This window comes from Sminthopsis crassicaudata, chromosome 2 (assembly GCF_048593235.1).
Source record: "Sminthopsis crassicaudata isolate SCR6 chromosome 2, ASM4859323v1, whole genome shotgun sequence".
Classification (NCBI taxonomy): Eukaryota; Metazoa; Chordata; class Mammalia; order Dasyuromorphia; family Dasyuridae; genus Sminthopsis; species Sminthopsis crassicaudata.
Genome location: NC_133618.1, coordinates 536,779,958 through 536,803,640, shown reverse-complemented (window position 1 = coordinate 536,803,640; position 23,683 = coordinate 536,779,958). Strand labels below are relative to the sequence as shown.

General features: G+C 37.5%; 1 protein-coding gene across 2 annotated transcripts in view; it reads left to right on the top strand.

Annotated features, from left to right (window-relative positions):
* The window catches only part of CORO2B (coronin 2B), a 232,616-nt gene that overhangs the window by 42,037 nt on the left and 166,896 nt on the right, over positions 1-23,683 (top strand). Inside the window, exon 1 of one of the 2 annotated variants that reach the window (XM_074294706.1) lies at positions 9,354-9,438. The exons of the other annotated variant lie outside the window; for it this stretch is intronic. Within the exon in view, the coding sequence (XP_074150807.1) occupies positions 9,430-9,438 (9 nt within the window). The 5' untranslated portion in view covers positions 9,354-9,429. Of the gene's footprint in view, positions 1-9,353; positions 9,439-23,683 lie in introns of those variants that run through there. 2 annotated transcript variants of the gene reach the window in all.

Sequence of the window (23,683 nt, the reverse complement as noted above, 5' to 3'; positions counted from 1 at the left end):
CAGGTTTGCTATCCTGCTATCTCAGTTAAAAACTCTTTATTCCTCAACTCATGGCTTTGATTTATTTCAGTACTTGACAGCAACACTGAAATTTTTGGGACAAACACCTTGTGAATTCAGGTTATTGTTACTATCCTGGCTGACATCTTCTACTTCTTTTTCAGTTATAGAAAAGTGTTTTTAAAACATCAGGACACTAAAGAAAAATGAAGTTCTTTTTTATTATTATTACAAAGTGCCTAGAACTCCTCAGAGAAGTGTCATTCAGGTCTCCTTAGGATGCCAATTGTCTTATCAATATGTTTTTTCCTCAACAGAAAGTTTCCCAAATGCCACATTTTAGAGTAGCGGCCTCGAGCCAACTAGGACTTTGGGAGGTTTGAGATCACGAGGTTTCCTCCTCCCTTTTTTTTTTTTTTTTCCTAGATACCTCTAAATGGGCCATGTTCTTTTGGAAGTGAAGCCAGGTTTGAATTCTCTGCTTCCTCCGCCCTCATCCTCCCTAGGGAATGCTCTTCCTAACCCGCCCATAAGACCTAACTTTATGTTTAACCTCATTAGTATTTTGAGCAAAAGCATATTTATCTGTTCCCTGCAGAGAATTGATGCTCTATTCATTTCAAATTGATCAGAAACAAAGAGATGTTAAGAAGAGCAGCCTGCTTGGGTCAAGGAGAAATGGCAAAAAAGGAAACATAAGGCTTGTCCTGGAGATGGCTGGTCGGTAGCCCTTTGCCACCTGGGCACAGTGGAGGACTAGGTGGAACCTACATCAGCAATATTTGCAGTTGATCCAGTTTGTTCCTCTTCTAGAACTGCTGCTCTGGAACATGAGAATAATCTTCTCCTTAAGGGAACTAGCTTTGAAATCAAGGATCCTGAATTTGAATCCCAACATCAACACTTAATAGTTATGTGACTTTGAGGAAATAGCTTTACTATTTTGAGCTCTACTTTTCTCATCCTAAAAATGGGGATAATAATATTTGTACTACTTATATCATAGAATTCTTAGGAGGAAGAATTTTATAAACCTAAAATATTGAGAGAAATAATTCACTTTGGACCCCTACTCTATTCCATCCAATATTAATCAATTTGATAGAATAAAGTTCTGTATATAATACCCCAGAACTATGAGCTGCAGATTCTAAATTCAGTTGTTTAATTATAGGAAGTTAGCTATCGTCCTTCTGCCCTTGTTTTGCCTTGTGATGACAACTAAGCCCAACTTGGCAGAGATGACAACTATATGGAAAGTCCCCCAAAATGTTTTTGTACCTCCAGACCAATCTTGTTTCCAATAGGAGCAGATGATCATCTTATGATCACATAGGTCACTGACTGTGATAACTGATACCATTTTCTCCTGCCCAAATTAAGGAGAAAGCTGTCCATCTTATGTGGAGATATTCCTTGTTTCACCCAATTTGAGATCCTGCTTATTCAGTGGAATTATTCTACATTTGGTGTGGCTGTTCTGGAAAGGCTGGACATCTACCGCTATAAAAATAAGATACTGGGATAAATTGGCATTTCAGCTCTTGAGGAAGATCTGAGGTTCTCTTCATTATAGGGGACTACAGAATCTTTAATAAAATGTCATTGGTTCAGACCTCTATCTCAGTTTCTTCTTTTTTCAGATGGGATAATTTTAATCTCCACAGTATTAAAGACATATGAGTTGTTTTTATATATATGCCTATACACATATATACATGTGTATGTGTGTATCAGATAAATGTCCTTAAAACATAAAAAATGGGAGAGGGGTGCTAGAAAAAGTAGAGAAAACATGGAGGGAACACTAGTAGTTTATAAATACATGTGAATTATCTTACCTAGCATGGTGCAGGTGCCAAAGAGAATAAAATAGCTAACCTATTTACACAAGTGTTCTATTTTTCTCTTTTACTCATGTTGGGAGCTCTCTAATAGGGAAGGAGAAATGCATATAAATGTCTATGTCTTGCCAGTAACTTGGTACTTTTCGTTCATATCTGAACTTCTTGCTCCAATTTACTGATGAAACAAAATGATTTACCCAGAGTTACATGGCAATTTTACTGATGAGGAAAGGAATCCCCAAGTAGAAGAAGTAACCCACCCAGGATGAACTAGGCCTCCACCCAGCTTTCCTGAGTCCTAGTTTTTCTTTCACTGTACATTTATTTGATTTTTTTATATAACAAGGATAATAGGACTGAGCAGAAACTGATGCTTATGTGCTCCCACTTCTTGATAAAAGGCCCCTTGATATAGGGCTCTAGGTTGACCCCTCAGAGCCTGTGTCGGGGTGTGGTTTGTGCCAAAGATGATTGGTGATTGCATCAGGAAGAGCTATCCCCTTGGCAGCCTTAAAAGGAGGGGCCAAAGTCCCTGCTTCTCTATTCTCATCTTTCACACATGTAGCTTGTGTCTTCAGAGGATAGATCTTCCTTAAAAAGAAAAGGAAAGGAAAAGAATGAGATGATAGAGAAGGGGATCTTTCTGCCTTTTTTTTTTTTTTTTTTTAGAATTCTTGACTCCCAGTTTAAATGTCACTGTTTCAAGGACCTCTTGGGTAAAAGTCTGCAGTTGCCATAGATACTTCAAGCATCTTTAGTTCATCAGGCAAAACTCATTGGCTGGCAAACCTGGGAGCTAAGGGTTACATTCACAAAAGGAATTAAGGTTGGGTAAAGAGGTGCTCTTTGCCCTTGCTGTTATGAAGCATTTCTGGACCCACAGTAAAAGCCTCAGCCTGGAGCAATAAACAGAGAACTGGACTTGGTTTCAGGAGACCCATATGAGTTATTATCTTTCCTTCCTTCCAGTTTCATAATTCTAGAGCCCTACATCAATTCACTTTCAAAGGAACTATTGGGCAGTGAATGAGGAAGGGAAGAGGTTGAACTCTAGTTTTGCTTTCAATGGTTTTCATATCTTTTCTCCATTTCTGAACTAGTATTAATCACTTTGTGGGCCTTGCTTTCTTCTCCTCCCCCTTTTATCTTCCCTAAGGAAAGATGAAAACTGAGTTCAAGATCTGGCCTTCAAACTAACTGCAAAATGACTTTCATTTCTCTGAGTTCCAGCTTCCTAATCTATAAATTAAGGATAATGATAATAGTTGAGAGGAAGGATGGAATCAGTGGGAGGGAACACAACTTGGTACAATTCAAGGAATACTAAAAATCCTGTCTGGTGCTTATAAGCTCTTCAGGCTCTTAAAAGTCACAGAGCCATTTCTGCATCTCAGTTTCCTCATTTTCTCATAAGAGGGACTCTAGCTGGAATTATCCTTTGAGGCCACCTAACTCAAACTACTTTATGGACAGATGGACAAACTGAGGTCCAGAGTAAGTTAGTGCCTTGTTTAAGGGTCAGGCAGGTTAATAAGAAGCAGGATCAGAATTTGTACCAATTTGTTTCCAAATTTATCTTCTCTTTATTTTGATTATGTAATTGTGAAGAACAGAAATGATAATGTCAATTGAAAGTATTCTCCACGTCTTTTCCCCTGCCCACAATTTGCCTCCAAAGTGATAGATATATTGATTGAAGATAGGAGAAAGAGGTTTGTGTTGTCAGGGTTTGGGAAATGGAGAGATGAGCCATTAACACCCTTCCCCCTCCCAAAATCCCACCATTTTCCCTCTCACTCTGAAGGAGAACAGAGACACAAGGGAATAAATGCTTTCAGGATTGTTTTTTACATAGATGAATTGCCTTCTCAGCTAATTCCTGACCTATACACCTCATTTCAGAGCACAGTAGCATTGCCTAGCCTCCAGAGGACTCTGGATTTGCAGTCAAAAGACTTGAGTTTAATTCCACCTTCATCATTTGTGATCTTGAGGAAATTACAATCTCTCTGGGCCTCAGTTTGCTCATCTGTAAAGTAAGGAAGATGGAGGAAATGACCTTTAATGTTCATTGCAGCTTTAGTCCGTGATCCTTATTCATCAGACTTCATTTCAACTTCTATTCCCAGAAATCAAATCTATCTTCACAGGAGAAAGATAAAATGTAACCCTTGAAGAACTATAAAAGCTTGTACAAAGAGATCTCAGGACAGTCTAAGCAATGGCAGCATGGTTGGAATTTATACAAAGTGAGACCTAGAAAAGATAGTCTCTTTGGAGGATTTAGATGGGAAATTCCTGCTATATTTGTTAAATAATTCGCTGGCTTTGCAGTCATGACTGGTACAGAAAATGCTGGGCCATGATCTCTATCTCTACAATTTGTTTTGTCTTGTTTCATAATGTTTATTGTTAACCCAGCCTGAAGCCAACAGAAAGGTAGGAAGTGAGGAGGAGGGAGAGGAAGATAAAAGGAGGGAGAAGAGGGCAAAAGAGAGAGGGAGAAAGAAAGGGATGTGGTAGGGTGGGAAAACATCTATAAATATAGAGAGTGTACAGGTAATGAGACCATAGGGTCTATCGTGCATGGTCTGTGATTCGGAAGATCAAAATCTATAAAAATGAATTCCAAATCAGTGGAGCAGTAATTCAATTTTCTTTGGTGAGTTGTTCTGCCTTCCGTGACAAGATGGGGAATTTGGGACCTTCTAGGGCAGTGGTGTCAAATTCACACAGAAATGGGGGCTACTAATCCATGGACCCCTGCTGGCAGCATATTGACTGAATTTTAAAATGTGATCTTATCTATGTTTTATTGTATTTTTAAAATTTTGTTAAATATTTACCAATTACATTCTAATCTGGTTCTGCATCCTATGTTTAATACCTTTGTTCTTAGGGAACACAGAAGACCTACCGTAGGCAATATGGGAAATCAATATAGTCATTTTCTTCATCTCCTTTTACTTATCCAAGCATTGCTCTTTGGATGGAGCTTACTCCCCTTTCATGGAAACACCTACTATTTTTACCCCTAACCCTTGGGTCAATCTTTCTTTCCCCTCATCTTCTCATCCAAACTTACTCATCAGGTGACTCATGTCCTTATGACCTTTCTTTCTGATAGGTGACAACTAGCTAATTGGATCAATCAATTAGTGAATGGATTTAAAGGAATCTGTATTTTATGAATTTATATGGGTTATAAACTTGCCAGGTAAAATATTTCTGTTTTGACAAGGATGTCCTGCCTAAATTCATTGGTGGGTTCTCAAATATTATAACAAGATAGTGGGGACCATCACATTATAGAACTCTAGAATATTAGACCTTAAAAATTTATCTGGTACAATCTCCCATTTTATAGATGAGAAAAATGAGACCCAGAGGAATAGGGTGACAGTCCCAACTAGTCATACCTCGAATTGATGACAAATCCAGGATGTCAACCCATGTCTCCTGTCTCCCTCAGGTAACTGTACCACAAGGTGTAGACATGGACTCTGTGATCATTCTTGGATCATATCAATAAGATCATGGCTGGCCCAGATAAATGTAATGAGAGCAATGGAATGAATGCTTTTCAGGGATTGTTTTTCACATAGATGAATTGCCTTCTCAACTAATTCCTGACCTATGCGCCTCATTTCAGAGCACAGTAGCATTGCCTAGCTTCCAGAGGACCTGGATTTGCAGTTAAAAGACTTGTTTGTTCCAAGTCTCTATAGGTTCTTCCTATTTATGAGTTTATAATAAATCATTCCCCAACTCAGAAATTCTTCATGGCACTTCATTGCCTGTGGAATAATAATTAGCTTCCCTCATTAGATCAAAGGTTCTTTAAGGACAGGAACTGTCAGTTTACCTCTAGATATTTCTAAGGAAAAGCTGTCATAATCTGAGGCTTCATTGATAAATACATAGGATTCAGAAGAGGGATGGTCATTTTACTTACATCCTGCCTTGGCTATACCTTCTGATCTGGGCACTGGATGACTACTTTGCAGGGATCTTATAGAGGAGATCCCTGTTCATGGATGGATCATTCAGGGTAGACTAGTTAACCTCTGAGGTCCTTTCTGGATCTGACATTCTGATATTCTTTTATATACTTTATTAGATTATAAACTCCTTTAGGGCAGAGACTATATTATATATATGTATGTATATGCATATATATATATAATATACACATATGTATATTTTATACATATATACATACATCTTTTTATACATACATCTCTGTATTTTTCATAGACCCTTCCAGTAAGACTAGTTGATCAACAATTATTCTGAATGAACACTACTATGACAAGCTCTTTCCTAGTTTAGTCTTAGCCTACTCCCCCAACTTTATCTCCTTTCAATTCCCCACAGGGTTCCTATAATGCATGCAGTGAGCAGCTATTAAATGCCAGTTGTGCCTAAGACACTACAGTTCAATTAAACCATCCTATTCACTGTCTTCAGAATATAGCTTGTGACTTCCCGTTTCCCCTTTTCTCACACCTATCCTTTCTATTTGGAAGACCTGTCCTCATTCTTCAGGAACTAGATCAGATGTTTCCTTGGCTCAGAAAACTTCCCTAATCACCTATTCCCAGATGTGATCACCTTCTCCTTGGAAGGAGATCCTGTTGTGTACACTAACTTGTTTGGTGCTTAAAACATACTGCCTTGTATTATAATCAATGGTGTTTATGGGAGCCAGAAAAACTGACGCAATGGTAGACTCATTAATGGCAGCCTGGCATCTAGAAGGAGGATCGTCTTACTCTGTTCTTTGATGAGCAGCCCATATCTGGAGTATCCTATTCCATGCTGGGCACCACATTTTAGGAAGGGCCCTAACAAATTGGAGAATGTCCAGAGAAAGATGAACAGGTGAGTAAAAGGACTGTAAACCATTTCATAGGAAGATAAATCGAAGGAACTGAGAGTGTTGGGAAGAGAGAATGGACCTGGGGATAAGATGGTTTTTGGATACTTCAAGAACTCTCATATCAAACAGAGGTAAAGCTCATCCTCTTTGGCTTTCCTAGGTAGAATTAGCTGCCATGAATGAAAACATCAGAGAGGCAGATTTCAGCTGGATAGATTGCAAAGAGGGAGGCAGAGTGGGAAGTGTGCTGGAGGTGGACTCAGGAGAGATATGCATTCAAATCCCATCTCTGAAACTTATTAGTTGTGTTATCTTAGAAAAAACACAATCTCCCCGAGACTCATTTTCCTCATTTGCAAAATAGGGATAATAATTCATGGGGTTCCTGTTTTTAGGATTGCCTTCCAGCTTCAAATGTGATAATGTGTTCAAAGGGATTTTCAAATCATAAAGCACACTGTGCCAGTCATTCCTATTGGAGCCACCAGCTAGTAGAATGAATTGCCTTGTGAGGTGGGACACTCCCCATAATTGTACCTTCTCACCTAGAGACTAGATGCTACTTTTCAGGGATTGCATAGAAGAGATTTCTAATTTTTGTTTTTTTGAGTTGTGTTTAACCCTACATGGCTCTGTTGACATTGTCCATGGGGTTCTTTTGGTAAAGATACTAGAATGGTTTGCCTTTTCTTTAATGTGTTCCCATTTTATAGATGAGGAACTGAGGCAAATTGAGTGACTTGTTCAGGATCATACAGACACTAAGTGTCTTCCTGACTCTGGTCCCAGCACTCTATCCACTATCCCACCTAGTCATTCCTCTTAGATTATATGGCCTCTTAATTTCCTTCCAACTCTTAAATTCTGTTGTTCCTCTACTAAATTATAAACTCTTAAAGGTCATGATTTGTGCTTTGTGCATCTTTGTATGTCCACAGTACTTAGCATAGGCTCTGATAGAGATAAAGCATAAGAGATTGAATTGGTTATGAATTAAGTTCAAGAAGGACCCTGGAATCCTACATGGATTTGCTTGCTTTGTTTTTGTTTTTTGTCCTCACAGAGGCAGTATGGTATAAGAGAACATGGAATCATAGGCTCAGAGTAGGAGACCTGTTTCTGACAATGACTTGCTAGTTGATCTTGGTCAGGTCATTTGACTTCTGAGTTCCATGGGATCATACATTTAAAGCTGGAAGGAAGCCTCAAATTCATTTAGTCCAATTTCTTATCTTAAATATATAAGGAAACTGAGGCACAGAAATATTTGGTGACTTGCCAAAGATCACACACAATTAAATGCCTCAGTTCCCTCATATGTAAAATTGGTATAACTATAATACTTATAAAGGGGGCATTAGAAGTTAACAGGGTTCAAATTCAAACTCTGTTACCTTCTAGCTATGAAAATTTGGGCAAATCAATTCATATTCTTAGGTCACAATTCCCTCATGTATAAAAATGACTTGAGTTTGTTTTAAGGGTCCATTTCCTTTGATCCTATTGTGCTGTCCAACATCAGAGAAGGAAAGCATTTTGTAAGTTCCAAAGTACTATACGAATACACAACATTCTAAGAAATTATATTTAACCGACTAGGAAGATGTAAGTTAATTGAGAGTCTGCTATTTTTCCCATTTTACTGCACCCTCTCACTTAGCTACCCATTCTGATGATCTGGGATTTTGCTGTTATTTTGCTCCCTTAAGATGAGGATAGCCAGAGCTTGTCTGCATTTTCCATTTCTCCCTCCTTCCTAATTATTACATAATTGTTATTATTGTTGGTTTTTTTCAAATAAGGAAGATCTCAGGGAGGAAACCGAGGCTGAGCAGCATCTCGATGACAACACTGGACCCCTCCCCCGCTCCTCCTCCCCAGGGAGGCCACCATATGCTTTCCGGATGTCCGGGTCTCATTATGTAGCTGCTCACAAATTCATCTTGTTTAATTGTGCTCTGAGGCCTGCTGATGGGGCCAGAGTGAATTCAGTAACTATTAGTGGAGAATCTGTTTGCCTGGGAGGGTCACCATGGCAACTGAGGTATCAATGCATTGTAATGAACTAAGTCAGCACAGCCCAATATGGGAAACCGAGGAACCAAATGCTGCGAGTTCACTGGGTTCTGTATCGAAGGTGCTATAGCCCTCAAGCAGCTCAGCAGCTGGGCTGAGTTAGGGAGGGGGATGGGGGTGAAGGGAGACAAGATGAGAAATATCTTGCAGCTTGGGTTCACCCTTTCACTGCCAGGCAAGGTCCATATACAGTCTATTTACTGATATGCAAGGCTTGTAACTCCTTGGCCATAGAACCCAGAAAAATAAAATCCACAAATGTTGTAAATCCTCATTGACCAAGAATTTCCTTTTTCTCCCAAACCTTTTTTTTTTTATTTTTGAGAGAGGTGGGAGGAGGGGAAGAAATATACCATAACAAATGTGACGTTCAAGGTCACACAAGTAGTAAGCATTGAAGCCAAAATCAAAGCTGGGGTTTTTGGCTCCAAAACCAATGTTATTTCCACTATTGCATACTGCCTCCCAATGTCCTTTTTGTAAGTTACTCCCAAATGCTTGTTATCTTTGTCAGCAAAGCTCAGGGACGGTGGCTGGATTTTCCTTTGTTGTAAGTGACAATCCTTTGGGACCTCAGGGGATATCATTGTGAAGAGATTCCTCCGTCCTGGTCTGGGAGTGGAGATGGAGAAGGTACAGGGAACTGAGCAGAATTCAGATTGAATCCAATACATTCTTTTGTTTAGTCTTGATTTATTATATGGGAAATTCTTTTTTACATGGGAATTTTTTTCTAAAATGTTAATTATAACTTTAAAAAAACAGCTCAGATTTCCTCTATCCATTTTTCCTATCCCCTCCAAAGAGCTATTTTCCTTATACTAGATTTATTTTTAAAAAAGGAAAGGAAAAGAAAAACTCAGGAAAACCTTATAATACAATGAAAAACCTGACATTTCATATACTATTCCATACCTATGTGCTCCCCACTCCTCCTGCCAAGGAATTGTGAGAAGTGTTTTCATCATTTCTTTTGGGTCAAGTTTGTTATTTGTAATTTTGTAGCACTCATGATGATTCTTTCAATTTGCATGATTATAATCATTGTCTTTATTGTTTTCTTGATACTACTTATCACTTTGTATCAGTTCATGTAAATTCAATTTTCTGAATTCATCATTTTTACTCTTAGTGCATTTATGCACTTCTCTCCAATTGATGGCCATCTATCTTATTTTCAATTCATCAAATGAATGAGTGAATGAATGGATGAATATTCAGCTCCACAAGCTCCTTCAGGGCTTGTTCTTGGGTTCTAACTACTGGTGAGCGAATGAATAAAAAAAATATTACATACAAAGCACTAGGATTTCAAGGAGAAAAGTAATCTGATCTCAAGGTTCACATTCTAATAGGAGAGACTGCATACACAGAAGGCTTCAGCTCAATTCAGATGAAAACATCCTATGATCCTTAAGATCCAGCAGCAAAGCAGATAATAAAGCCTCTTCTTTAAAGTCATTTCCATTGACAAAATTACATCTTTTTTTGTGCTGAACCAATTGGCAGTGCCAAGGACTTTGGTGACCAACACTTTCTTTTCTGGGTCTTCAGTAGCTGAAGGATTTGTCAGACTACATTTCCATAGGGATTATTGCTAGTATGGTGTCTGTCTCCACTGGGGTCTGAAGGAGATAGTGGTCAAGGAGATGGTGGTGGTTTGGCTTGCCTGTCAAAGGCCTTTCTGTCACTCCCATTAGGTTCCCTGCAGCTTCAGGTAGGCCGACTAGCATGCCCATTGAGTGACAGTTGATTGGCAGTTGGTAGGGATAGTTGAAATTTTTTTCAACAGGAGCTGCCTCCCTTAAAGCTAGCTATGAGAGCTGAGCTAGAAGCTTCCCAGACTAGTGGTCTGGGAAGGTGCTCTATCAGCCTCTTGGTGGCAGTTGTCAGAACAAAAACTTAAATTCTAAATATTTTGGTGAATATGGAGCTTTTCTTTTTGTTAACAAACTCTTTGGGGGCAAATGCAAAACAATAGAATCTCTGGGTCAGTTTCTTTTGAGAATTATTTGTTCATATCCACTGAGCTCTGGAAAGTCCTAACAGAAAAGGGTAATAGTATCAGTATAAAAAGATACAGATAATCCATACTCTTCTTCCCTTAATCTTTCAACAGAGAGCTGATTGAATGCTACAAAAGTTATAGAACTCATAAGTGTGGCAAAATGAGGAATACTTTAATTGATGCAGAAGAAACATAATTCTTCTCATCAGAGTTTCTGACAATAGCCTGGAGGGAGAAGTATAAGTGGGAAGGAGGGTTGAGAAAACATGTCTGATTTTTAATTAAAAGTGAAAGGATGCCTCCCAGCCTGGCCTTGGCCTCCTTCTGGACAATGATGCTTCCCCTGTCTTCAGCAGCCTCTCAAGGACACTGGCATACAGTATATGTAAAAGAGAGGATCAGGGAACTGTTGACAAGCCTGGGAAATGTTGGAGAAAAGGGGGAGATTTAAAAGACTTATTTGTAAGGGTCCTGAATCATGGTTTCTGCTTTTTTTATTCGCTCACCTAGTCTGTGGTCAGGTTCTGATTCTCCAGAGATCAAACCCTGGCTTTCACATCATTTATCTAGGATTTGACTTTCTAGACCTATATTCAAATTCCTTAGTGATTGGGATTATAGGCTCATAGGCTTCATAGCTGGAAGGGACCTTAGAAGTCACCTTGTTCAAGCCCCTAATTATATAAAAGGAAGAATGGAGGTTCATTCAGAGAAATGCAATAACTTACCTTAGATTACACACCTTAGATCAGAGCCAGGATTCAAAATCAATTTTGAATTTGAAATTTGAAATCAATTTCCTGTCTTGCCTCATACACCCCATATACACTATCTTCCCCCTGTCCTAGTCCTATCAGTGACTAGGATTCTTACTCAGTTTCCACTTTTCCCCTATCTCTTAGTGACTAGAATGTTCTCCCTCAACCCCAATATCTCCTATGACTGAGTCACCAATTCTACTTTTTGTAAACAGCCTACAATCTAGATTTATACTTGGGACTTTGCTGATTTTTTATTCCATCTATACTTAGAAAATTGTATATCTGAGGGTGGGTGTCTTATTCAGGTTGGAAAAGATAGCTTCTGAGGCATTCTATGATTCTATGACCTGTTGAATGTTCAGTTCTATTTGGACCAATTGTTAATGGTCCCCAGATATCATGTATCCTCTCTGTCTCCTAAGACTAATTCCAAGTCTCATACTTCTCTCTATGATCCTTTTGTCAAAACCCTTCATCTTACAGAATATAAAATTGAGGCATAGAAAGGTCATCTTTTAGCCTCCACTAATGTGGTTACCTGTAATAGTCATCCAGATGACATATTTAGCTCAAATCAAAAGCATTATTGGAACAGTATAGGAAGAAAAATATCAACAAAATGATTCTATTATGTAGTAGCTAAAGATGTAAAGGTGAAGGATGAATCCTCAAGAACTCAGAGCTTCCTCAAGAACTCAATCTTTCTTCTGGAGTTGATTCTTGAGCTGAATGCCCACCAAGTTGGGCCAAATTGCTTTTTAAAGATCTCCAAGAACATGATTGATCTTCAGCAAGATAATCACTAGATCTTCCACCTATCAGATGCCTTTATATAATGATCAACATACTCATCATGTTTTTGGTTATTCAGGAAAAATGTTTTTGTTCTCTTATCAGGTTGTTTATAAGTAAATCAATAAGCATTTATTAAATGCCACTTTCTCATAGGTACTGTGTAGAGGGCCAGAACTCTGGAAAAGTATACTCGAAAAAAGGATATTTACAACAGGGTGCTTACTCAGTGTGATTGATAAGATAACAGTTCTCTAGTTCACATAAATAATACTTAGTATGGTGATGTAATGGCACATGCTCAGTGTGTTGTAGAGATGTAATTTTACTAAGGTATTTAAGGGCTCAGAGGACTGGAGACAGGCAGAGTGAGGGAGAGAGTGAGTGAAAGTGTAAGCTCAAGCCCAGACTCCAGACTTGAGACTCAAGAATAAAGACTCCAGATTCTATCCCTGACCATCTCATAGTGACTCTCCTACTAAGACCAAGGCCTGTCCGTCCAGAGATTCTCAAGAAAGCTAGCCCTGACATTACAGTAGTATGCTAGCTTCTGAGTTTACAAATACATTAAATTAAATGATCCTTACTCACAAGGACTTTACATTCTAATGAAGAAGGCAATACACATTGAAGTATATAGAATAAAGATAAGGAGAAGAAATATTAATTAGCTAAATACACAGTAATTTGAGAAGGAAGGCACCATCGTTGAAGGGGTGGAAGGAGGAGAAAGAAAGAGGAAGAGAGAGAGAAACAGAAAAAGAGAGAGAGAGAGAGAGAGAGAGAGAGAGAGAGAGAGAGAGAGAGAGAGAGAGAGAGAGAGAGAGAGAGAATGACTGAGATTGCAATCTGCCTGAAAACATAAGAGAAAATGGTATCAAGAACACATGTAAAAGGACTGGCCTTAGTAAGAGATGCCCTACTTCATTCTTAGAGCCTAGGCAAAAATAAAAATGGAAAATAATGTCAAGTAGTTTTATGATGAAGAGAATGAAAAAAAGAGGAAGTTCTCTCTGAAGTTATGAATAACTTCAATTTCTCAGTAAAGTAAGAAATGAAGTCTTTATCTGGTAGAGATGGAGGAAGAGGAGGATAATCTCAGGTGGAAAATCTGGGAAAAGAAGAGAAGGTCTGGAATAGTTTCTGTGTGGAATAAGATATGGAATCAATTAGGGAAGAATAAAGTGAGTGCCCAGATGAAGCTGGATAAGATGGATTTACAATATACTTAGCCACTCCAATGAGTAGAACAGGGGTGGGAGTAGAGGAGGAGAATGATGGGAGTAATCCAGAGCTGAGATTTGGTGGGAGATAAGTGAGATTAGGACTGAAGGGTAAGGGATTTGAAAGCACAAGACAATATATAGTTATAAGGGCTAACTATAGGACTAAGATTGGAAAGGGAGGAAAGGAAGGTCTGACCATGACTCAGAAAGTACTGAGAGATAGAGACTGGAGGTCTCAGTGAGGAAAAGGAGTAATTTCAAGAAAAATGAAATTTAAGAAAGGTGAAGAGAGATGGAATGATAGACAATTAAGGTCAGAGAGTGGGATGTCATTTTTTAAATGAGGAAGTAGAATACTGGATAATGACACCTAGTATATGATCATTCATAGGTGAAATAGAATAAAGGGTAAGTTATAGAATTTAAGGAATCTGAAGAATTGGGAAGTTAAAGAGTTTGAGAGAGAATCAATGGAATGTTGAAGTCCTTTTAGAGCAGGAGCTGAGAAAAGATGATAAGCCATGTGTTAAATTCCTTGACAAAAGAGAGAAAATAACCTGGTGGTTGGTATACAAGCCACCATGATGTGGTTTTGAGTGGAAAATTTTTGTTGAGTGGATTTAAAAGGAATAGAGATTGTTGAAAAATTTTGATAAAGGGAGACATGGCAGTGGGTATCGGAGTATTCCAACTTTATGTCCAGGGCCAATGTATCACTGAAGGGTGTGAGGAAAGTTTACCCAGTGCTAGAGGTAAGGGTCAATGTCAGTAAGGACTACCTGATGGAAAAATGTGAGAGGAGGTACCCAGAATGAAGGGAAGCTTTTCCTTATGGAGTGAGAATTTCATAAAGCACAATAAAATTGGAGTGAGATGTGGGTGAAATATGGCTGAGTATAGTTGGGATGGAAGAGCAAAGAGTCAGGTAGGGGATAGTTTGTTCTTACCTGGCCAGATTTTCATTAATACAGTGATAAGGAAAGAAATAAGAAGTAGGTTAGCTATAGTATCTAAGTGGTATTACAAAGAAAACTGCTAGATAGTGTAATGGGTAAAGTGCTAAATCAGGAAGACTCTTCTTCCTCAGTTCAAATCCAGTCTCAGACACTAGATATGTGACCCTAGGCAAATTACTTAATTCTGTTTATCTTAGTTTTCTTATCCGTAAAAAGAGCTAGAGAAGAAAATGACAAGCCATTCCAGTATTTTTTTTTGCCAAAAAAAGCCCTGTATATGCTGTTATCAGGTTGCTTAGGAAAACTTTCCACTCTGGTTAAGGACTATCTGAATCTACTTTTATTAACATTTAAGTAGATTCTTGAACTCATTGATTTGTTTTCTCCTTTCACATAGACTGATTGGATTCCATTTATTTCTTCTTATTTCATTTCAAAAGAGCTAGGATCCCCCTAAAGCAGTATGTTTTTGCCAGATTCTCTTCCCCCCCAAACAAGAAAGGGAACAGGTAAAGAGAGTTTGCTAGAATGACTGATCAGTCCATAAGTGCAGCCCTTGCAGACATAGCAATTCTATTAACCCCTATTTATTCTGTTGTGACCTGCTTGAAATTGGGTTATTCACAAGTGCCTGGGGTCTGCTAACTCTAGATTGGTGCATTTGTAAAAAAAACTCTGCAGTCTTTCTTTGTCTACCTCAGTATAAAACAAACAGTCCTTAACAGCCTTGGGCCACCATGAATTGGTTTCTAGTTTGAATAGAACCAATTTCCTGATTTGCTAAAGTTATGGCAGTTTCATTTCTCAGAACTAGACAAGGCTGGGACTGAAAGGTGATGGTGAGGCATGAGTCTCCTGGGACCCATAATGTGTGTTGTTTTTTTCCCTTTGCAAGGTAATATTTCAGAAACTGTTTGTATACTCTTAAATTTTTTGTTTGTATACTTTTAATAAAGCCTGTATTTAGATTAGAAGACTGAAGACCCAGAATTGCCTGGCATACTGCCTTGAACTATTTACTCATAATTCCATGGCATTGGCCTTCCTTCCTCCATTAAAAAAAAAACACCAAAAAAACAAAACAAAACAAAAAAAAAAAAAAACTGCCTCTCAGGGAAACTTTTTTTCTTTTTAAATTCCTTTATAGCAAAAGTTATTATGTGTAATCAGTTGAGTCTTAACTACTAGTTCATATTGGCCAAAGAAGGTCATTGTTGTCTCTCCTGCTCAATAAAAATGAACAGCAACCATAACTAATTCAGGCAGGGACAGGACTACCAGTGCATAGACTGCAATTCCTCCCCAAATATATGAACACCAGAAGTCATTGCCAGCTATAGAGATCTGATTGGATAAGATGATGATGATCTTAAATCAAAACTTGGGAGTGATGGGAGAAGAGGCAGTGATTCCCATTTTATGGATTGGAACTGTCACATCTCTTAGAATGTCTCCAGAGAAATGAGGAGGAAGCTCAGACCAATTAATTGATTCTACAGAATGCAGTCTGGGGATATAATCTGAATGACTATTTTTATCTTAGATGAACTCTTTGGGAAACCAAGCATAGCCATAGTTCACACAAAGTCTAGTGGGAGGAAGAAATACAAACACAAAATAATTGCCATTCAGTACACTCACTGGTGGAACACACAGAGACATCTACATAAAAGAAGATTTCCCAGGATATCTACTCAGTGTAATTGTGCCCATTCGCTGAATCATAGAATTGGAAGGGACCTCTGAGGTCAGATAGCCAAACAAAACCGGAAAGGAATCCCCACTATGATGTAACATTCTCCAAAGTTGTATAGAAATCATGGAACCTAGAGTTAAAAGAACCTTGGAGGATATCTAGCTCAGCCCTCTAATTTTATAGATGAAGAAAATGAGCCCTAGAGAAGTAAAGTGACTTGTTCAAGGTATTAACAAGAACTGGCATATGAACCCAGGGCCTCAGATGCCAGAGCTCAGACCTTTCCTAGTATACTGGGCAGTCAATACACAGCAATCATAAGCCACTTTCACTATAACAACTGGCAATAATGATGACCTATTCTCCATAAACATCTCAACTAGTCACTGCCTCTATCCAACATGGTAAGTGGCATAATTACCATAATAAAGGTTGTCTGCTTCTACCATTTTGGTTGTAGTTGCTAATGCTTCCTTTTGGTAATTGGTTGTATTTTTCGTTCTTATTTTCTTTTTTTTAAGCATCTTAGTGTATTCCAGCATGACCTTCAGTATGTCCATCTGTTATCTTCCATTTTAATTTCATTCTCAGCATTTTTATACTACTTTTTTTAGGCAAATAATAGTAGTTCACATGCTGCAGCACATTTGATGAACTCTTAGGGTCCCTTTCAGCTTGGAATTTATGATTATTTGATCTAGTCAATCTGAACAGGCCAATAGAGTCAGAATAGAAAAGGCTATAGAGAGAACTTTGACATCATCTAGTCCAGAGGTGTCAAATTCAAATGGAAACATTAAAGCATGAATAAGGATTCCTGAGGGCTACATATTGATAAGAAAACCATACGTTAACATAATCTATATTCTAGTGTATTTTTATTTATTTTGTTAAATATTTCCCAACAACATTTTAATCTGGCTCAAATTGTATTTGGGAGAGGACCTGTGACAGTATGTTTGACACCTCTGACCTAGTTCAACTACCTCATTTTATTGATGGGGAAGCTAAAGTATACAGAAGTTAAATGAGTTCTGTAATGAACTATAGCTAATTAGACTAGTTATAGGATCAAAACCCTAAATCAAAATTGAGATCCAGAGCTCCTATTTCCCAGTGTAATTCTCTTTTTACCACACATACTATGCTGTCTTCTCTGCCTTCTACTTACACATGAAGATAAGCATGGTACCCTTCAAAGTAGTCACCAGAGTAGTTCTTATGCTTATTCTTACAGTGATAACTTTGCTCAAACATTTTTAGAGCTCCTCTTTTGAACAAACTTTAGATTCCTTTGAACATTCTCAGTGATGAAAACTCTTTATAGATTTCAACTTTAAAATAATAAGAAGTTACCTGAGGCTAAGTCTGGTGAAAAAGTAGACGATAAATGTCATCTCTAATCAAAATGAAATTTCACTAAAAAGTAAGGAAACTAATTTTCATAAATTGGCTTGGGGCTTATAAATTGTCTATGAAGGGAATCCTATGAAAAGAGTTCCAGAATTATAGAATCATAACTTATTAGAACTAGAAAGAGCTTCAGATAATAATAATTATAATTTCTTTATATTTGTATAATACATATTTGTGTTATTGTATACATGTATTGTATAATACATACTATGTGCTGGACATTTTACATGCTAAGCATTTTACAAAGATCTCTTTTGATGCTCATGCAACCCTGGGAGGAAAGAGTTATTATTATCCCTATTTTATAGTTGAGGAAACTTAGGTAGACAGAAGTTCAATGACTTGACTTCAGAAATAATGTTGAGAGCATCTAAAGCAGGATTTGACTCCCTAGCCCAGTGCTCTATCCATTGCCCCACCTAGCTCTTTAAAGATCTTTTAGTGCAATCTATTGTTTTGTGAGGAATTTAAGACCCAGAGAGGGGAAGTGACTTCAGATGCTCTTAGATTTTTAGTGCCTAGCACAATTCTTTGTTTGGATGTGGTATGTCTATGTCTTATATGTATGTGGGAGTCTAAAGGATTTCTAAAATTTTACAGTTAATTCATAACAGAATTGAGGCTTGAACCTGGGTCTTTTATCTCTTAAGTTCAATACTATTGTTACTGCTAGGTTTAAAGTGAGACAGAGAGAATTAAAATCGATTTGATAGGAAGAAAAGAGCTCCTAAATTTTTTTTAAATAGAGAAATGGTATAACTGACATGTATGTGTGTATACATATAATGCATATATATACATAAAATGTAAAGATTCACACATAAACATACTATACACATATACATTAAACAATATGCATATATTAAATCAAAGATCATCAATTTAGAGTTAGAAAGAGACTTTAGAGATTATTGAATTTAGCTCCCTCATTTTACAGATAAAAAAACTGAAGTCCAGAGATAATAAATGATTTGCCTAGGATCACATAACTAATAAGTGTCCAAGGAAGGATTTGAACTCACATCTTTGTAATTCCAAGTCTAGCATTTTATCCACTTAACTATACTACCTTACTACCTCTATTTAGTCTCTAATTTCCATGACTAGATTATGAACTCCTTAAGGTCAAGGTTCATGCCTAATAATTATTCTCTATCTCAAGCCTAACAAAATAGATAATAAATATTAGATTTATTGATTACCAATTAATTGGTTATAGTAGGAAGAGTACTATGATTGGAGTCAGGGGTTTTCACTTGAATCTTGGCTCTGATGCTTACATTTGTTGCAATATCATTTCTCCATCTGGGAGTCAGTCTCCTTATCTATAAAATGGGGGTATTGAAGAATCTCTCTGTCTTTCTGTCTCTTCCACTTTTTAATCATATGATTAGATCCATGGTCAGAGATCTGAGATACCAGAGGATTTAAAGCTTCAAGACTGCAGTCTTGAAGAAGCAGTGTCTTCCAAACTTCCCAAAGCTGGGAGTGATTATATAAGTCCCTTTCAGCTTTCTTCCCAGTTCCCAAAGTACAATGTAGATACTGTTTTTTAGAATGAAGGGCCTTGAAATATGGGGATAGGGAAAGAGGAAGCAATTCATATGAGAGATAAAATGTCCAGAGACACTGAGGTCATTTCTTCTCTTTAAGGAAATTTCTTGTTAGCTACATTAAATATAGTAAATGGTCTAATAGATCCAACAAGGGGGTGGGGAAACAAAAAAGTTCATTGCTCTTTGGGGACTTGGAAATGTAAAGACAATGGCTGCATTGTCTTGTGCAAGAGGACAGAATACCAAATGGGCATAGGATGAAGGTCCACAATCTTGTTTACTTGTTGGGGGTGTGGAACATCTAGGGAGTCAGTGGCAATAGGTGTGAACTACAAAATTGAAATTTATTTAGTTAGGTTTCTCACAGGAAGCTCCATTTGGATTGAGCTCTTTAGGGTTGATGGATTTGGAAAGCATTCAATCCTTGTGATTATAACACAAATCCATCCATCATCCCTCCATTCATTCATTCAATCATACTTCCCTTTTTACATTATCCAATGCAGTCAGACTGGTTTCCTGGGTCTTCTCTATGTGTGACATTCTGTTTCCTGTCTCTGCATAGAAGTTGGCATATAGAGCTCCTCAGCCCTATCTCTAAAAAAGACCTATTGCCTTCCTTCTAAGCATAATTTGGTATCACCTTCTATATGAATACTTTGAAGATCTCAAAACATCCCTCTTCCAAAGTTCTGTATATTTGAAAGGAATAGTAAGTTATTCAAAGTAGATTTGCAGTTTCATGCACAATCACCTTTTTATTATATTATGTCATAGAAATGCTTGTTTTATTCCATAAATTAAAAATAAAATTTAATAATAAAAAAGAAGGCAAGCTTAGTGAGCGGGGTGTTCTATTTTTACCTTTGCATTCCTAGTACCTAGCATAGTTCTTTATATGTATGTCTGTTTATTAAGTAACTGTTGAACTAATTTGAATATATGTATATGTGTATACACATATACATATATATACATACATGTATACATATATATGCTTTGATACTATCTACAAGGCATTGGGTAAATGCTATGGGGGATAAATATAAAAGATAGGTGATTTTGGAAATACTGTATTGGAGAATAATGAACTATATTTCCTGCCCCAAATAAGCTTAATTCTAACAGAGAGATAAGGGAAGGAAGAAGGGAATAAGTGTTATATAGCACCTACTATGTGCCTGGTACTATGTTTAGCGCTTTATAAAAATCATCTCATTTGATCTCTACAATAATGTGGTGAGGTGGATGTATTGCTGTCCTGCCTCCCTGCTTTTTCATTTGAGAAAATTGAGGCAAACAGAAGTTAAGTAGTGACTTGCTCAGGTTCACACTACTAGTAAGTGTCTGAGACTTTATTTGAACACAAATCTATCCTGACCCCAGGGCCAGCACTCTATTCTCTGCATTACCGGCTTCCTCTCACAAGACTACATGAGACTTAATTCCTATACACAAGACAAGTTCATTGTCAGGTGTGCTTGTGCTCTATGGGTTGTATGGTTTTGATTAATGAATGCAAAAGGGGCTCTGGAATTAGCAAGAATACTAATACAATCAAGGAAGAAAGGACTTGTAATGGGACTGAAGGTTTGGTTTGGTAGGAAGGCTTCCTCAGAGTCCCTGAGAAATAGATGAAGGATGTGTTCAGAAATCAGAATGCCCTGGGCAATCCACACAGTTCAATCCCATCTTGGGGCTGGGCCTAAGGCCAAAGAGACATGGGGCTAGTGGGGTGTATGTGTGTGTATATATATGTGTATGATGTGTAAAATTGGAACACGAGCAGAATGTGGACTAGACAAGTCTCTCCTTTGCAGGAGTGTGAAATTCTCCTGGGAATAATCAGGGAGATGGCTATTCAGTGCTTACTCCAGATGGAGAAATTTGAAAAAAAAAACAAAACACCAAACCCTAAAGAAGTATTATTTGGGATCATACTATAAGTTTAAACACTCCTATCATTCCATTTCTCTCCCTCTCCCAAGCAAATTCCAGATTTTAATGCTGATAAAAGAACTCATTCTTAGCTTTGAAGAAGCTCCTCTTCCTGTGAGCCCTGTCCCCTCAATGGTCATGCCTTTGGGCAATATTTTCCCCAATTTTTTTTCAAAATCATCTATTTTGACATGTTACTTTAAGAATCTGGAAGTGAAGTGACTGTTCAGGCCAGGATTGCAGGAATAAGTCACTATGAGTTCAGGCCAGACCATGCCTTTTTCTTGACCCTGTCATGGAGGTAAGTCTTTAGTTCTCTAAGTTGGCAGTATTTAGGTAAGTCTCTTCATGGAAAGTGGTGCAATTATGACCAATCTTGATACCAGGAGACCTATGGGGAAATAAAATTATTTTTTCTTAGCAGAGATTGGGGGGGCAGGGTTGTAAGTACAGATTAAGGTTTACATTGTCATATATAGCCATTGTTTTGATTATGCAAAACATTTTTTTTTCTTTTGAGGGAGGGTTGGGGAGGCAGTTATTGATTATGATGTTTTAGTAAGACATTGATATTTTTTAAAGATGAAAAAATAAACTGTAACTGAGGAAGGTTAAGTGCTTTCCTCTTTCAATCTCTCTTTATGGTAACACCTTCTACCCATAATATATTCTTCCTTCTTCCTAAGGCTACTCAACTTTCAATTGCTTAGGCCAAACTTCACCAGATAGAGCTATTGACTCTGGGCCTATCTTCATCTGCAAAATGGGGATATTAACTTATATACGACCTACATTTCTGGGTTCTGGTAAAAGCATTTTATAAACCTTAAAGCACTCATAAAACTGAGTTATTGTTGTCATCAATGTTTACTCACTAAATGTTTCATTTTTGTCAGAATTGAATTATTGGAAGGGATCTGGTAAATCTGGTTCTTCCATCCAATGAGTTTAGACATCTACATTGGGTCAACAGTGGGCCTTTGAAGGAGGGAGCCTAGGATGATAATAATAATAATAACTCATTTATGCAAAACTTAAAGGATTACAAAATGCTTTACCTGTATTGTCTCATTATATTCTCATAACTTTTGTTGAAATTATCTCATTAGTCAATTTTGCAAATGAGAAAATTGAGACTATAGAGGTTAAGGAGATTGCTTAAAATCTCATAGCTATTATGTGTAATATCTGGAATTTGAATCCAGGACTTCTACATTGAGGGGAGCTAGGTGGTACAGTGGATAGAGTTCTGGGCCTGGAGTCAAGAAGGCTCCTTTTCATTCTTCAAATCTACCCTCAAGTACTGGGCAAGCCACTTCCCTATTTGCCTCAGTTTTTTCATCTATAAAATGAGCTGGAAAAGGAAATGATAAAACTACTTTAGTATCTTTGCCAATAAAACCCCAAATGGGATCATGAAAAGTCAGAGTGAAGTGACTGAACAATAATAACAATGATAATATCACATATATACATGTTTCTGTAAATATTATATACCATCTGAGAATTAGATCAACTAAATTTGAAGAGATTTATTGCCCAGACACAGAAGGATGAATTTGTGGTCACAACAACTCTGTCAGGGTGAGGGCTTCCACACTAATAGCATACCATATTTCTCTGAGTTTAGATTCTGCTTCAGACACAGTAGCTATAGGATCCTGGAAAAGTCACTTAATCTCTCAGTACCTCAGTTTCCTCCTATGTAAAATAAAAGAATGGGACTTGATGGTCTCTTAAGGTTTTCTCCAGCTCTGAATCTATTATTTTAATGAGTTTATGATGAGAAAAAGTATCAGATTTATGGTCAAAAGATCTAGGTTGAATTTTATGTTTGAAAATCACATAGCTCTATGGACTTCAGGTCCCTCATTTGTAAAAATGTTGATGGTTGGGTTACACCAGAAGTTCTTCAAATATGAGATCCAGATCCTCAAGGAGTTCATGGATAGAGTTCAAGAAGTCTGTGTATGCAGATGGGAAGAAAATGAAATCTTTATTTTCACTTGCCTCTATCTAAAGTGTAACATTGCCTTCAAATATGAATGTAAACAACAATTTTGATTGTTTCATCATTTCTGATTCATTTTTACTCCCTTTAGGGCTTTCTTGGCCGAATTTTTTTCTCCAGCTCATTTTACAGATGAGGAAACTGAGGCAAACAGATTAAATGATTTGCCTAGGGTCACACAGCTATTAAGCATTTGAGGCCAGATTTGAATTAAGATGTGCCTCCAAGCCCTATTCTAGTTACTGCAACTCCAAGCTTTCTACATATATGTGCATGTATATATGCATATATCACATATATCCTATATTATACAAAACATATCTGCATCTACATTTTAGCTGTCTTTTTGCAGGCAACAATCCAAAGTAGGATTATGTTTCATCAGATTATCAGAGGTATCCATAACACCAAAAAGATTAAAAACTCTTTTACTTGGTGGTCTCTCAGGTCCAATCTCAATCTAAGTTCTCTGATCCTAGGACTGTATCAGGACTTCTCAAAATGTTCAAACGAACCCA